We start from the raw sequence: 12926 nt of genomic DNA on the forward strand, positions 1-12926 counted from the left end.
GTCTCGATTAAATCGGTCCGAAACGGGTTGAAGAAAGGTAACCGCAAGTGGATTTTGGTGAGGGATATGTCGCGTGCTCCAAAGGTATATAAAGATCGGAAAGATATATGCGTTTTTGTTGAAAGGCCGAGTTGAGAGTTTTCTACCAGTCCACCTGGTACAAAAGATAAGCAAGAAATATAGATTGACTTCGAGGCACTCTCACAGAAAAAAGCATGGAAGCTGGACGGTGCAACGTACCTCTGCGCTGTGAATGGTGCCAAGGTAACTATCTCAAGGGCGGGTGAGAGAAGAGTGAGAGTGAGTATATTGGTAAGAATTTCAGTAAAGGATCAAGAGCGACGCGATCAAGGAGAGTGGTGAGCGAAGAGGTGTAAGGACAGTAGCGGAAAGAAAAAGTGTGAATGAGACGATGTCGTATGAGATGCGGCGAATCGAGGGCGAGACTTGGGGTTTGGCGGGGGGGTGCAGTCGTTAAAAACGGTCGTTGCAGGCGTCGTAGGGAATCTCTGATATTCCGGGTCAAGGCTCGGAAAAGTCTGTGGCAGATTGGCTGGATATGGCGAAAAGGAGAGCAAAAGGAAGCATGTGAAGGTATTTAGATGATGGTGAGGCCCGGCTGGTGCTGCTGAACAAGATTTCGCTTCGACGCCTCTTTGCACTACGCACAATCGGGGACCAGGCTGGTGGGAGTAGTGGAAGCAGAGCGTGGGAGGTTACAGTGCCAATGGAAGCTGACTGAAATGGGACGAGGCTGGCGGGCTGGGCTTTTTCGAAATGCCAGATTCACTTGTTGTTTCTTTCCGTCCGTACCACTGCAACTTCATTTAACCCCCGCGCGAGGGAGCCCTCATCGACTTATATCTGCCCACCGCGGTCGGTAAGATATCACCCTGCGAGTCCCTTTCCCCAAGTGTAAGCGATACATCCAGTATGTCTCCGTAATCCACTCTTTCGAGGCCAGTGAAGGGTCGACGTCGACGGCCCTTGCTCTTGATCTGGCTGGTTGTGTGTGTTTAGCTGATGCAGACCTATTTTCTTCCAGAGGGTATGGTGCAGTAGTGCCATTGGCGAGGCCCCTTGGACAGGCTTGGGAGCAGCCAAGGGGCAAGGCGGCCTATCACCAGGTTCAACGGTATTTCAAGGGTTCTCTCTCCTAAACGGGCTGCCAGTCAGCGCGGACGCCAGGTTCGGATCGTGGATGGTTCGCGCCGAGGGAGACAGTCCGGCGTCGTCCCTAGGGACAGTGAGAAGAGGGTGCAAACCACGCAATAATCGATGGAGTGGGCACGGATTGTAGCACTGATAGGGGTAAGCACATCAAAAGCCACGTCTATGTTTGGTTAGAGCACGTTGTCAGCACTAGAGCGAGCTCGCTTAGGCTACTATATCCACCTTGGCGTCTAATACAGTAACCTTAGCGATTGCCCAGACTCGCATAGGAGATTCTTTTGACAAACATCCGACCATGTCTTGCTTCAACGGTCCATCGCAAACGTGAATTACTTCGTAGGACATCGCTTCAGCTAAAGGATGTCACTCGTATCTGTTACCGTTTAATCAGAACGTTCCGAGACTATGCACAACATCCTGACCGACCGACGCACACCGGGATGATCCCTCGTTGAACCTTATCACCTCGGAATGGTCAGCTTCGACTATTCTCGAGCACTCTGTACATTGTCCATCTCAACATCAGCCTCAACTGTCATTTCACTACCGAATCCTGACTGTCCCACCTGCCATTCTCAACGGTCTTCGCCATCCTTCAACACCAAAAGTTAGACGCACAACAGTCGGCGAAGGACTGTTGGGCCTCGAGCGTGCGGTGGCAGCTCCGTCTTACTCCTGCGGTTGCTCCAGCTCCGGCTATTATGGAAGATGTAGCTCATCTTCCAACCGTACCCCAGCAGACTTCAACCAGCTGGGACTCGAGAATATTGAATGTTCAGACCTTTATAAAGCTTTCCGGAGGCCAACATTGCCCTTGCGTGACATGCACGCAGTCATGCTCGAGTTAACGATACCCACACTCCACAGCTTCGAAATTCCCCGACGCCGTCAAAACATACCGCCGCCACCACGTCACTCAGAAACTCTCGTTACACTTCCATGTGGTTTAAAAATCCTGTGGAGAGTCGCATCTGCTCTAAGAGCTTTTCCAAATCCATCGACCTCACACAGACCTGCAATGCCATCCGCATGGCCTCGAGGGATTGCGTGTCTGTGGATCATCATGGCTGCATCAAACAACCGTCAATGATTCGACTGGACGCCTCTTTTCGCAAAAGTAACAGTGTGGTAAGTTTTTGGACATGTAAAAACATACATCTGCAAGGGCAAGGTATGAACACACCCGCGAGAGATTTATTTCATCCTGGTAACCTGTCGCATCACCCCCGACTACCTTCCAGACCTCCCTTTTTCAGTCGTCTCGTCCACCGAAACTATGGATAAATCCCAAAGAATCCCAGATTCGACATTCCTGTAATTTTAATTGACATAAGGTTCACCACCTTGCGCAGGACAGAAAATAGAAACGCGGAGAAAAGGGATGGTTGCAATGAGGTGCATCTTGGTATGCATCTTGAACCCTTACTTTGGTGTGTGCCTCTACTCACAACCTTGAATAACATCATCTTGGCAGTACTTTGTACTTCCTCGAAATTCCAAATGCTTACCCCTCCAGAAGCCTCTAGAATCTTGCTCCTACGCTGAATGCTGCGACATCTGCACGTTTGCGACTGGCCGAACCCCTATTCTCCAAAACAACTCTTACTCGACCTTTTCCAACGTTTCTGCAAAAGCAAAACTCACAGCTTATATCGAACTCAGCCCGTTTCGGCAAGGTGCCTTTTCCTCCACCGTTGGATGTGGAGAACACACAGACGATTTCCAAGTGCTGCATGAACGTGATGTTTGGTTTACCCCACTGTCAGTGCGATAAGGCAAGGAGAAAGAGGCACAGCACTGTCTCTCTTAGTTTTTGACCGGCGCCGGCATCGCTCGAAATAACGTCTTTCGTCGGCAGTGACCGAAGATTAGGGCATCACCGACTAACGGACTTGGAAACTAGTTTGGTGCGCGGAACCGATTCTTGAAAAGGTATGTTGAACCCCAATTTTCGAAACAAGCCACCCGTTATGTTCTCAGGCCCGAATACAGTCTTTTTCCGTGTCACTGGACAAAACTTCTAAAAAGTTGGTGATTGAGGTACATCATACTGATGAAACATCTAAACCTCAACTCCCCTACCGTCACATTAACCTTACTTGAACCCTTCCCATCAACCAAATTAAGCGCTCCTACGAGAATAGAGTCTTTTCGCATGTCAACCGGGTATTTCAAGCAGTCAGATTCACAGTCAAAGCTCAATCGAAACAAATTTGTTTTATCCATTCTTTCTTACCTGTCAGATTTATCCATCTCCGTGCTCCGGAAGATTATTGGCTTGGTGCCTGCAAATCGTCTGGGATAAGTATATCATATGGAATTGCCGAGACATATTTTCATCGCTTTGATCATCACATTGCAGACCGGAATATCAGTGTATGCTCCGCGTCTGCAAGATCATTTCAATGCGATGAAAGGTTCAGCATTGCTTCATCTGGGACGTGTTGGACTGCGAGTGCTTTTTTGGTGATGAGATTTCTATCATTAAGGTTTCAAGGAAGTGTTGGACTGCAAGTGCTTTTTGTTGGCAGCTTCATCATTTCTACATCTAGGACACCTTGGTTCTGATTCTTGATTGGGCCTCGAACTTCAAATCGATGCTCATGCTTCTGCTTGTCTTCGGAGTCGCTTTATTTGATACATCGTCAAAGTCTTGAACGAAAATATGATATATGTGGCGCCAGTCGTATGTGCGTCTATCACCATGTCTCAAAAACCTTCCTACGCCCGTTGCTTGTCTCGGCGATCAACAGAAAAGAAAAGAAAAGAAAAGGTTGATCTGTGATCGAAACATGCCGGCACTTCAACTATCAAAAAGACGCCTGTTCTGGGGTAAAAAGCCTCGAGTTTTAAAGTTGTTGCCTTCAGATGTTCCTGTGGCTGGAATTCGGAAGGTCCAACAAAACAGTACTGTGCTGGCGAATATTCACAAGCAGGTAACAGTATACTCATTTCTGACAGCTTCGGCCGTTTCATGAAGCTTCGACAGCTAATCTCACGAAATGTACAAATTAGCGCTAAATTGTGAGACTTGGTGGCTGTTTCTAATATTCAATTGATCATGAAACATGAGAAAATGGAAGGATGCATACAATTATCGGAACCTTCAAACATCTGATACTATCATAGGGTACTCGAAACACAAGAAAACATTGTCGCAGACACTGACATATTCTTCACCGACAACTTACAATTGCCATTTATCATCTACGACGACAAATCGATCGTTCAATAACCTTGAATGGCGAAAGAACTTCCAACTTCGAGACTCGGGGCATCCAATCCTCTCTGTGAAGTAGGAATCCTCTCCTCTCCTCTCCTCTCCTCAACCTCAGACTTTCTGGGCTTTCTTCAGATTGAGGTGGAGCTGGCAGCGATTCACTTTGTAATCATATGGTCTGGGTATGATCCTGTAGGGAAGAATAACTTGAAAGCGGGTGTGTGAATCGGAGTGTGAGGGGTTGGGTTGTTGGTAGAGTACTAAAGATGAAGTTGGAATTCTATATGACTATTTTAGATATGTCACTCGCACGGTACAATCAACAAACTCATCCACTAGAGCGGGGATGTTTAAGCCCACTGGCGTATACGGATAGATTCTGCGGGAGCATCTATGATGCAACCGCGCAACTTCGTGATATGTGGTTGGAGAAGATATCGGCAAGATATGCTGTCAAGGGGACTACGATTCCGAGAACGGCCGTAGGGATTCCAACTTACTATTATGTATTAATATCGATCATCAGTGGTTTTCCGCGATCAAAAGATGAGACTCTAGTCTCATCGCTCAAGACAGGCGTGTGAGATTCTCCAGCTGTCTACTGTCCACTTCCCAAGTTCGCCATAAAACATCTTGAGAACTTCCCTCTTCTTCTAAGGTAAATCGCCTCATCACAAATTATTGCGCACCAGACGAGGTTGAAAGGCAGAGGACGAGATAAACAGTGTGACTTGTCTAAAGCAACGAAAAACGAAAGAAGGAAAAAACGCCACATGTATACCCACGAAAGCCCGCTACCTAAGACTTCGTATTGCGTACTCTGTCCAAGCCCTATGCTGAACATCCGATAACGGTAACTCTCTCTCAATTCAGACATGAATGCTGTGATATAATATGTATGCAACAAACACTTTTCTCTTACTGAACTTAGGCGGTGAAAGGCTTGGGGAAAGGGTTGGAAATCAGGAAGATAGAGAGGGAGCGGGTAAGATATGTGGTAAGATCGTGGCATGGTAAAATGCGCGACGTTTTAATCGTTAGGAGAGATGGGTTTTCTTACGGCCTGGTACAACGCTACCAGGATTCATAGGAAGATCAACGCAAGCTTTTCAAAACGGTATCCCTTCCAACTTGTCTTAGTGGGGAGACAATTCAACAGTAATTGAGTCGGTGTAGTCTCGGACGAAGCAGTGATTGTATAAGACAGTGTACGAATGAATTTCTACCTCTCTTGTTTGGTAACGACGACCTTGAAACACGAATAGGGAGTATGAGAAGGAGGGAGTAAAGGTGAAGTAGTACCAGCTCAGTCGCATCATCTTGGAACAGTTTAGGAATAATGAAAACCTTGATTCTCCATCACGGTTTATGGAATTGAGGATTCGAAATACATAACCTACTAACGGCCTTGCTTGGAGGAGGGAAAATACAGAAATTGTAGCGGGATGGTTGAGGAGGGGGGTGATGTTATTTCATCCATCTCCTCACCGTTGATCCCGATTCGTGAACGTATTTAAGCTGGGAGCTTGAGAGCACTGTCGAGAGAGTACAATTGCCTGATACTAGGCTCGCGGCTACGATTTCCTTGTAATCTTACTTTGAGACTGCTGGTAACGTTAGATTTGAGTAGGGGCACTAATAAGTTTTTGGGATAAGGGTGGGGTCTAATCCAAGATGCTGAATTTGTTCGACTTAAGGATAAGAGGTAGGTTCCCACTCTAAGGCTCTTTGAATAGGCTCGTCGCCGATAGTTAGAATGCCGTCGATGGATTGGGTTTGAGGGAGTTTATGACCTTTGTGATAACGACGTTGGTTTGCTGTACAAACTCGACTTCGTAAGAAAAGCAGATGGTTTCTTCTTGAAGTACTAAAATAGAGTAGGAAGAAATTTATAGCGTCCACATGTCCGAGGTGCGTCCCCAAATTATTCATTCGTTCGATATGTTTATAATTATATTTTAATGTTTTTATTTTATTCCTATTTTCTAGTAGATTGCTTGTACACGGCCCCGTAATATGATCAACAGATGTGAAAAAAAAAGTATTAACAAATATAGAGACCTGAATATTATCGATCTTCTCGAAAAGCCAGCACTTCGCAGTGCAGCCATCTCTAGAACGAAGACAATCTCCAGAATCTCCACCTAGGTATCTAAAAAATTCGTAAAATGTCATATCAAATCATACCGAATCTGCCAGCCATCCTTCAAACCTCCCAAAGGTGAACGCTCAAACATATGCATGTCGTCTACCAGAGTGCGAGCTGTGATGGCTGCGATGAGATCCGCTCCTTCGATGTCCATGGCGAGAGTAATGGGTTTCGCGCACATAAACATCCTTCTCCTTGCGCTTCGAATCCTTTCTGCCGTGGAATAACGCCAGGAAAGATGTAATGGCGAAGAATATGCAATTCATGATGCCGAACGCAAAGCAAGCTTTGAGCATGGCGCATGTTTTATCGGTATTCACATTGAAGCCACTGAGACTGAACCCAGAATTTCCGACGCCGATGCTGAAGAATGGGTTGGTGCTTCGATTGATGCTTGTGCAGTTGTAGTTTGTGATGCCACGAAGTTCGTAGACGGATCCGATGAATGCGCCGATGAAGCAGAGGTCGATGAAGGATACGAATAGGGCGTTAGAGCGCGCGCGATGGTAGGTGAAGAGTGTTGCGATGGCCCAGACGGCGCCGAGGACGGAGACGATGAAGAGGATGAGGATGTAGTTTGGCGTGAGGAGGTTGTTTTTGTTGTAGATGTTTACAAAGTAGGCTAGCATACCAAGTGTCGGGATCTAGACCATTTGTTAGAATGCGCGTAGAGGATCTGAGAAGAAAGTCTTACCAAGGTGATGATTTCCATAAAGCGCCAAAAGGCGAATAGCACTCCAAAGAGCATGTTTGCGGTTTAGGTAAGATCTTGCGATGAAGCTGGTGGTGTGATGGATCGCGAAGCCTTATATCCAGCGGGGAAAGCTGTCGCAGTCGCTCGCGCTGACCGAAATGTTGGTGAGATTCGGGCGTGACAACGAACCAACAGAAGCAGGCGGACTCGAAGCCTTCTTATTACTCCAAGATCGCAGACTGGCAACAACAAATTGGGGTGACCCTGTTGTTCTTCAGTTGATGGAATGCCTTGCGCGCTGTGCGTTGGCAAGGATGGTTCCTAGTTTTAGACGTCGAAGATTGTTGTGTCCAAGATGGCCGAGCTTGAGCGCAATGACGTCGATGCAGTCTATTGGAGGGATGGGTAAGGCTGCAGCGAATCTCGCAACACGATCTAGAATCTAGAAAGATGTGAAAGGAAAGAATCAAGTGGGTGAGATCGAACAAAATGTTGAAGCAAGGAATGATGAGAAGCAGAGGGGAACAAGTACGTTATGACTCTCCAATAGTAACCGAGAAAAGAAGATGGCTGGTGTCTCGTCTCTCCCAGACAAAGCCTTGTCATCGTATCTTACCTACATCTATAGGCGAAGCGGATCAATGATGGGTGCCACGAGCCATGCGGTTGGGTGCTTTGCATCATCATGGGATGGAACAATTGGAGGGGTTGGACTCGAAAGTCAAAATCAGGTGGTTGGGGGAAAAACAAAATAACAACACTCGGCTCGGTTGCCGGGGCCGATTCACCGACCGTGATATTCGAAATGCTCCTTCCATGGTCGAGACGGTCCTCTAAAAAGGTATAATGAAATGTTAAGATTGAAATTCAAACAACAACGAATCTTTTGTAAAGATGGGTCGGCCCGGTAGACTAGAGGAGCTGGATTCAATGGGGTTCTGGAAGTTGTGGGGAAAAGGACCGGTATTCACCCGGCTCGTACTTCAGAGCGATTGTTTTGTTGTCAATATATTACCGACCATAAAATCTGGAATACAATACCAAATTCAAAAACGTTGAAATGGTTCTCAAAGCGCTCATCACCCTTTGATCGCTGTGTACAGTCGAATTTCACGATGGTAATAGGGCATACAAGCTCTCTGTGGATTTGGTGACTTTCGCAAGTCAGCTTCTGCCAGATCGAACGCTGCAGCCTCCCATCTTGGTTCTCTAACTCGCTCTCTTGCTCTCCCACGAGCTTTACCCATAAGCTTGATGCCTTTTCTACAACTGTGTAGAATTTACTGACGACTTCTTCCAAAAGCAGCTCTCAGTTTGGATACGCTTTCACAATGCGCCTCATCCATAACAAAACGCTGAAGCTCGACGAATGCCATGTGGCAGGCTCGATACCCTTTGCCATACTATCTCACACTTGGGGAGAGGGCGAAGTGTCTTTTCAGGAGACACAAAACGGTACTGCATATTCCAAGCAGGGTTATGGGAAAATCCGACGCTGTTGCGAAATAGCTGCAGCTGACGGATTTGAGTACAGCTGGGTAGACACTTGTTGTATAGACAAGACAAGCAGCGCCGAACTTTCCGAAGCCATCAACTCGATGTATCAGTGGTATAGAGCGGCCGGAGTCTGTTATGTTTACTTGGCGGATGTCCCTACTGGGTTGGGATTAGACTCTAGGGTTCAAGCCATTCGAATGAGCCGATGGTTTTCCCGGGGGTGGACACTCCAGGAGCTGCTTGCACCAGAAAGCGTGATATTTTTTGACAATCAGTGGGAAGAGCTTGGAACAAAGGACACTCTACGTGGGCTCATATCAGACATCACAAGGATCGATAAGAATGCCTTAAAAGACGAGTCTAACGCAAAAGATTTCAGTGTGGCTCAGAAAATGTCATGGGCTTCCAGAAGAGAAACCACCAGAGTAGAGGATCTAGCTTACTGCCTCATGGGAATATTTGGGGTTAATATGCCAATGCTCTATGGAGAAGGTGAACGAGCATTTATCAGGCTTCAAGAGGAAATCATGAAAACGACTGACGACCATACAATTTTCGCTTGGAGCAATCGAGATTCGTTTAATAGCTGGGGACTGCTCGCTCATTCACCTGCAGACTTTGGATCTTGTGGCTCTACCATACGAATACAGAACCCGAACTCGAGGCCCTTCTCTTCAACAAATAAAGGCATTCATTTAAATGTTCCCGTCGGACATACAGAATGGTACTACAGAAAGAGCCCGGTAATTTCAGCCATGCTTGACTGTCGAATTTTAGGTGAAGAGAGCAAAGTTATTGGGATCTATCTAACGAAAACATTATCTCCTGATGGGGACGGATTTAACAGAGTCATGACTGATGAGATAGGGAGGTTTGATATAGAAAATGTGTGGAAACTCGAGTGGAATGATATTTTCGTGAAACAAAGGGAAATGTCACTGGATCTACCGTTACATGATCATCTCTATCTCAACGTAACAGGGCTCGCAGAGCATGGGATTATGTTGGAAACATTAGATCCTGCAGCAATCCTAACAGGCGAATTTGTGCGGCTTCCGGTGTCATATACGAAAAGCATGATTGCTTCTTTTCGCTTCACGGACCAGAACGGAAATGGCTTTGATATAGGGTTTCATATTGCCAAAAAGGCTCAGTTAGTAGACACTCAGATCAATTGGTTGGCAGAGGAGCAACCGGGAAACGTTGAGATGCCTATGAATTCCTGGAATAACCAGGGTTATGATAGAGTGTTATGGCAACATCCACTGAAAAGATGGTGGATATGCGTGTCAATCAGAAGAACCATAGTGTTGCGAAAGAGGTCAAAGACCATCAACATTAGCTGGCATACTCCTAGAGTGGAAATGGCCGGGAGTCCACAGCAAGAAGGCAAGTAGAGCATCAACGCTTGGCATACAGCAACAACAGCCATTTGTGCACATTCTGCTGTGCTTCTAAAAACCACGCAGTGAAGATTTCTAGAAGCAATATCCCACTACGTAGGTTCAACCTAAACTTGTCTATCTGTTCCAGTAGCGGCTTGAAGTAAGCAGAATTGTAGTGGAACGCCGATTCGGTGTTGGTCCCGCTTCCCGGCGAGACATTAACCCCGATGGCGAAGTTGGCCACGACTAAGCAGGTCAGAAATGAAGCAAGCTTGTTCCTTTTTACATGACACTGTGACGACTTCTCACAGCTAGCAGGCTAGTGAACACATCCCTGAAATGGATGAGTTAGTGACTTTGGAAAATGTGCAACACGAGAGCGGTGTGAGGAACGATGATTGGCACAGCATAAGAGATCCAAAGAAGCGGAAACAAATACAAGACCGTCTTGCTCAACGTGCGAGACGTGAGATACCAAATATTTCATCAGATTTTGTATGAGTTACTGACTAAGTATTAGGAAAACGTGTGAAAGAGGCAAAGAATCAAAATCCGAAGCCTGCTGAGCAAGATGCTCTAATCACCTGTCTTAGTCAAAGTCACGTTGCTAGAAACAATGATGCTTCAGACTCATCACTATTCAACTCATTGAACTCACTAGACTCACATCGACATAATGAATATTATCAATACGTAGAAGTCCCTCCACTCGCACCCGCGCTCGAACTTCCAGCTCCACTCTCAGTCCTAGCAGCACTCTGGCTCAACGGCGAAATCCTAGGTCTAAAATCCTGTACCACATTCCCGTGCAAATCTCTCCCAGTATCAGCTGATATCCCCGAATCTCTACGTCCGACAACAATCCAACTACTCACGCTTCATTGTCCTGGGATTGACCGGTTCCCGTTTCCTAAGATGAGAGATAGGTCAATTGAGATGAGTGCGTTTCTGGATGAAGAGGAATTGGGGAGGGATATGATTATGGGTCCGAGTTTTTGGATTGTGCCTGGTGGTGCGTCGTGGGATCCGGGGGCTTGGGTTATTGATGTGGGGTTTAGGGAGAAATGGGGGTGGCTGTTTGATTAGGATGTGGAGTCTTGTTTTGTAGGGTGTGTGAAAGTGAGTTGATTTCTATTAGAAGTCCCATCCTGAAGCTAATGAGGTTTACTCACGGCTGAGTTTCAGTCCTGTTGTGCTTATTCCTATACATGAGATAAGCTTCATATCATATATGGCCCTCTTTCACAGCTAACTTGGATCAGCAGACCAATTCGTCGAATTTCAAGAATCACCGGAATTCGAAACAAAACTTCCGGAATACGAAACTTTACCACACTTCATCCTCGATCCCAGATCTCATTCAACGCGAAGCCTTCTTCACAACCCTCAAAATCCAATCAACCACCAAATCTGGCTGACTAGCAACAGGCACATGTCCCGTATCAATACTCTCCACATCAACCTTCCTCCCCGCCACCCTCTCAATCATTGCAATCATCCCTCTCTGCAACGTAGCAGGAATCACCAAATCCCTCTCACAAACCAGATAACTCACCGGCACATCCGCATATCCCGCATACGTCAACGGCCCAGCATAACTCACTGCAGATTGCCGATAAAACCTCTCTGCCCACGCTACTGCTTCTGTAGAAGGAAGATCTGAGAATACGATAGCTGCGTTGCGCGTGACGTTGGCTTGGTATAACCAACCGAGTTCCTATCATCATCATCAGCACATACCCTTCCCCTTCACACTTAAGGAAGATTCGAACATCAACACCAAGACCCAACTGCTGTCCCACCGGCACACCCGCAAACGTATCCGTAACCGACTTTCCGACCTCCGGCACAATAGACGTCAAATACGCCAGTCTCACAATGCCCCCCTTCTTCCCCTTCTTCTTCCTTTCTTTCTTGCTTAACCCCTTCACACTCTCACTCATAGGCACACCGCCGTACGAATGCGATATAAGCAGGATATCTTTGTCCTCGTCCGCGAGCTGCGAGACGATACGCGCGATGTATGCTGCGTCGGCGGACATGGGGGGTGGCGTGCCTAAAGTGCTGTTGTAGTGGGGGATGGTGGGGAGGCTGAGGACTTGGATGGAGTGGCCGTGTGAGGCGACTGCGTGGGCGATTCTAAGGAAGTTAGGTGTAAGGTTGGGAGGTGGGAAGTGAGGGACTTGCGGAGCGTAGAATTCTGGGAGGCCGAATGCGCCGGGGACTAGGACGATGGAGAGGTCACACATTTTTGTTATGTAGTATTGACCTTCAGAATCGATTCTTGAATTATGTTGACTAGAAGAGATCGTGTATCAGTTCGAACTTGTCAAGTCATCACCGAAAACCGGCAATTGCTCTGCTTTATATACTCATCCATACAACCTTTCATGCAACCTATTCATTGTGAATACGTACTCATTCTATCTTTCTGATGCGCTCGTATCTATTTTCTGACACCTTTCGTTCGCTTTGGAGGTGTGGAAGTTCTTTATCCCGATTCTGACGGTCAGAAAAGTGGGGCTTTCTGATTCCAAGCCGATACTTTGAGGTGATCAAGTGGATTACAGGTTTGTGTTGATACTTGTTTAAGATGTTGACACACGTTTCTGTGGTGGCGTAGTTGGGATATGATGTTGAGGGGAGTGAGGTTGAGGTTTTGAGAGGAGTTCTGATGGGTGAGAGGTGGTGGTGGTGGTGGTTTTGGTGGTCTGGAAAACAGGTGACGGAAATAGTGACTTCTCAAGATCCGGTAATTCAACAATATTCATCGCATAGAAAATGTAAATGTGATGCTACAGGAGCTGA

General features: G+C 46.7%; 4 protein-coding genes across 4 annotated transcripts; 2 read left to right on the forward strand and 2 right to left on the reverse strand.

Annotated features, from left to right (window-relative positions):
* Nucleotides 1-6622: 6622 nt before the first annotated feature.
* Nucleotides 6623-7290, reverse strand: GLAREA_02931 (uncharacterized protein; the record flags this gene model as incomplete). The annotated part of the gene is made up of 2 exons (XM_008088016.1): nucleotides 6623-7186; nucleotides 7237-7290. 2 exons carry the CDS (start codon nucleotides 7288-7290, stop codon nucleotides 6623-6625), a joined length of 618 nt encoding a protein of 205 aa, XP_008086207.1.
* Nucleotides 7291-8567: 1277 nt separating this feature from the next.
* GLAREA_02932 (uncharacterized protein) lies at nucleotides 8568-10130 on the forward strand (the record flags this gene model as incomplete). The annotated part of the gene is made up of 1 exon (XM_008088017.1): nucleotides 8568-10130. The coding sequence occupies one exon, from the start codon at nucleotides 8568-8570 to the stop codon at nucleotides 10128-10130; it is 1563 nt and encodes a 520-aa protein (XP_008086208.1).
* A 215-nt stretch (nucleotides 10131-10345) lies between these two features.
* Nucleotides 10346-11204, forward strand: GLAREA_02933 (uncharacterized protein; the record flags this gene model as incomplete). The annotated part of the gene is made up of 3 exons (XM_008088018.1): nucleotides 10346-10372; nucleotides 10437-10584; nucleotides 10639-11204. 3 exons carry the CDS (start codon nucleotides 10346-10348, stop codon nucleotides 11202-11204), a joined length of 741 nt encoding a protein of 246 aa, XP_008086209.1.
* Nucleotides 11205-11478: 274 nt separating this feature from the next.
* On the reverse strand, nucleotides 11479-12367 carry GLAREA_02934 (alpha/beta-Hydrolase; the record flags this gene model as incomplete). The annotated part of the gene is made up of 2 exons (XM_008088019.1): nucleotides 11479-11835; nucleotides 11891-12367. The coding sequence occupies 2 exons, from the start codon at nucleotides 12365-12367 to the stop codon at nucleotides 11479-11481; spliced, it is 834 nt and encodes a 277-aa protein (XP_008086210.1).
* Nucleotides 12368-12926: the final 559 nt, after the last annotated feature.

Source organism: Glarea lozoyensis (assembly GCF_000409485.1).
Source record: "Glarea lozoyensis ATCC 20868 chromosome Unknown GLAREA6, whole genome shotgun sequence".
In the NCBI taxonomy this organism is placed as follows: domain Eukaryota; kingdom Fungi; phylum Ascomycota; class Leotiomycetes; order Helotiales; family Helotiaceae; genus Glarea; species Glarea lozoyensis.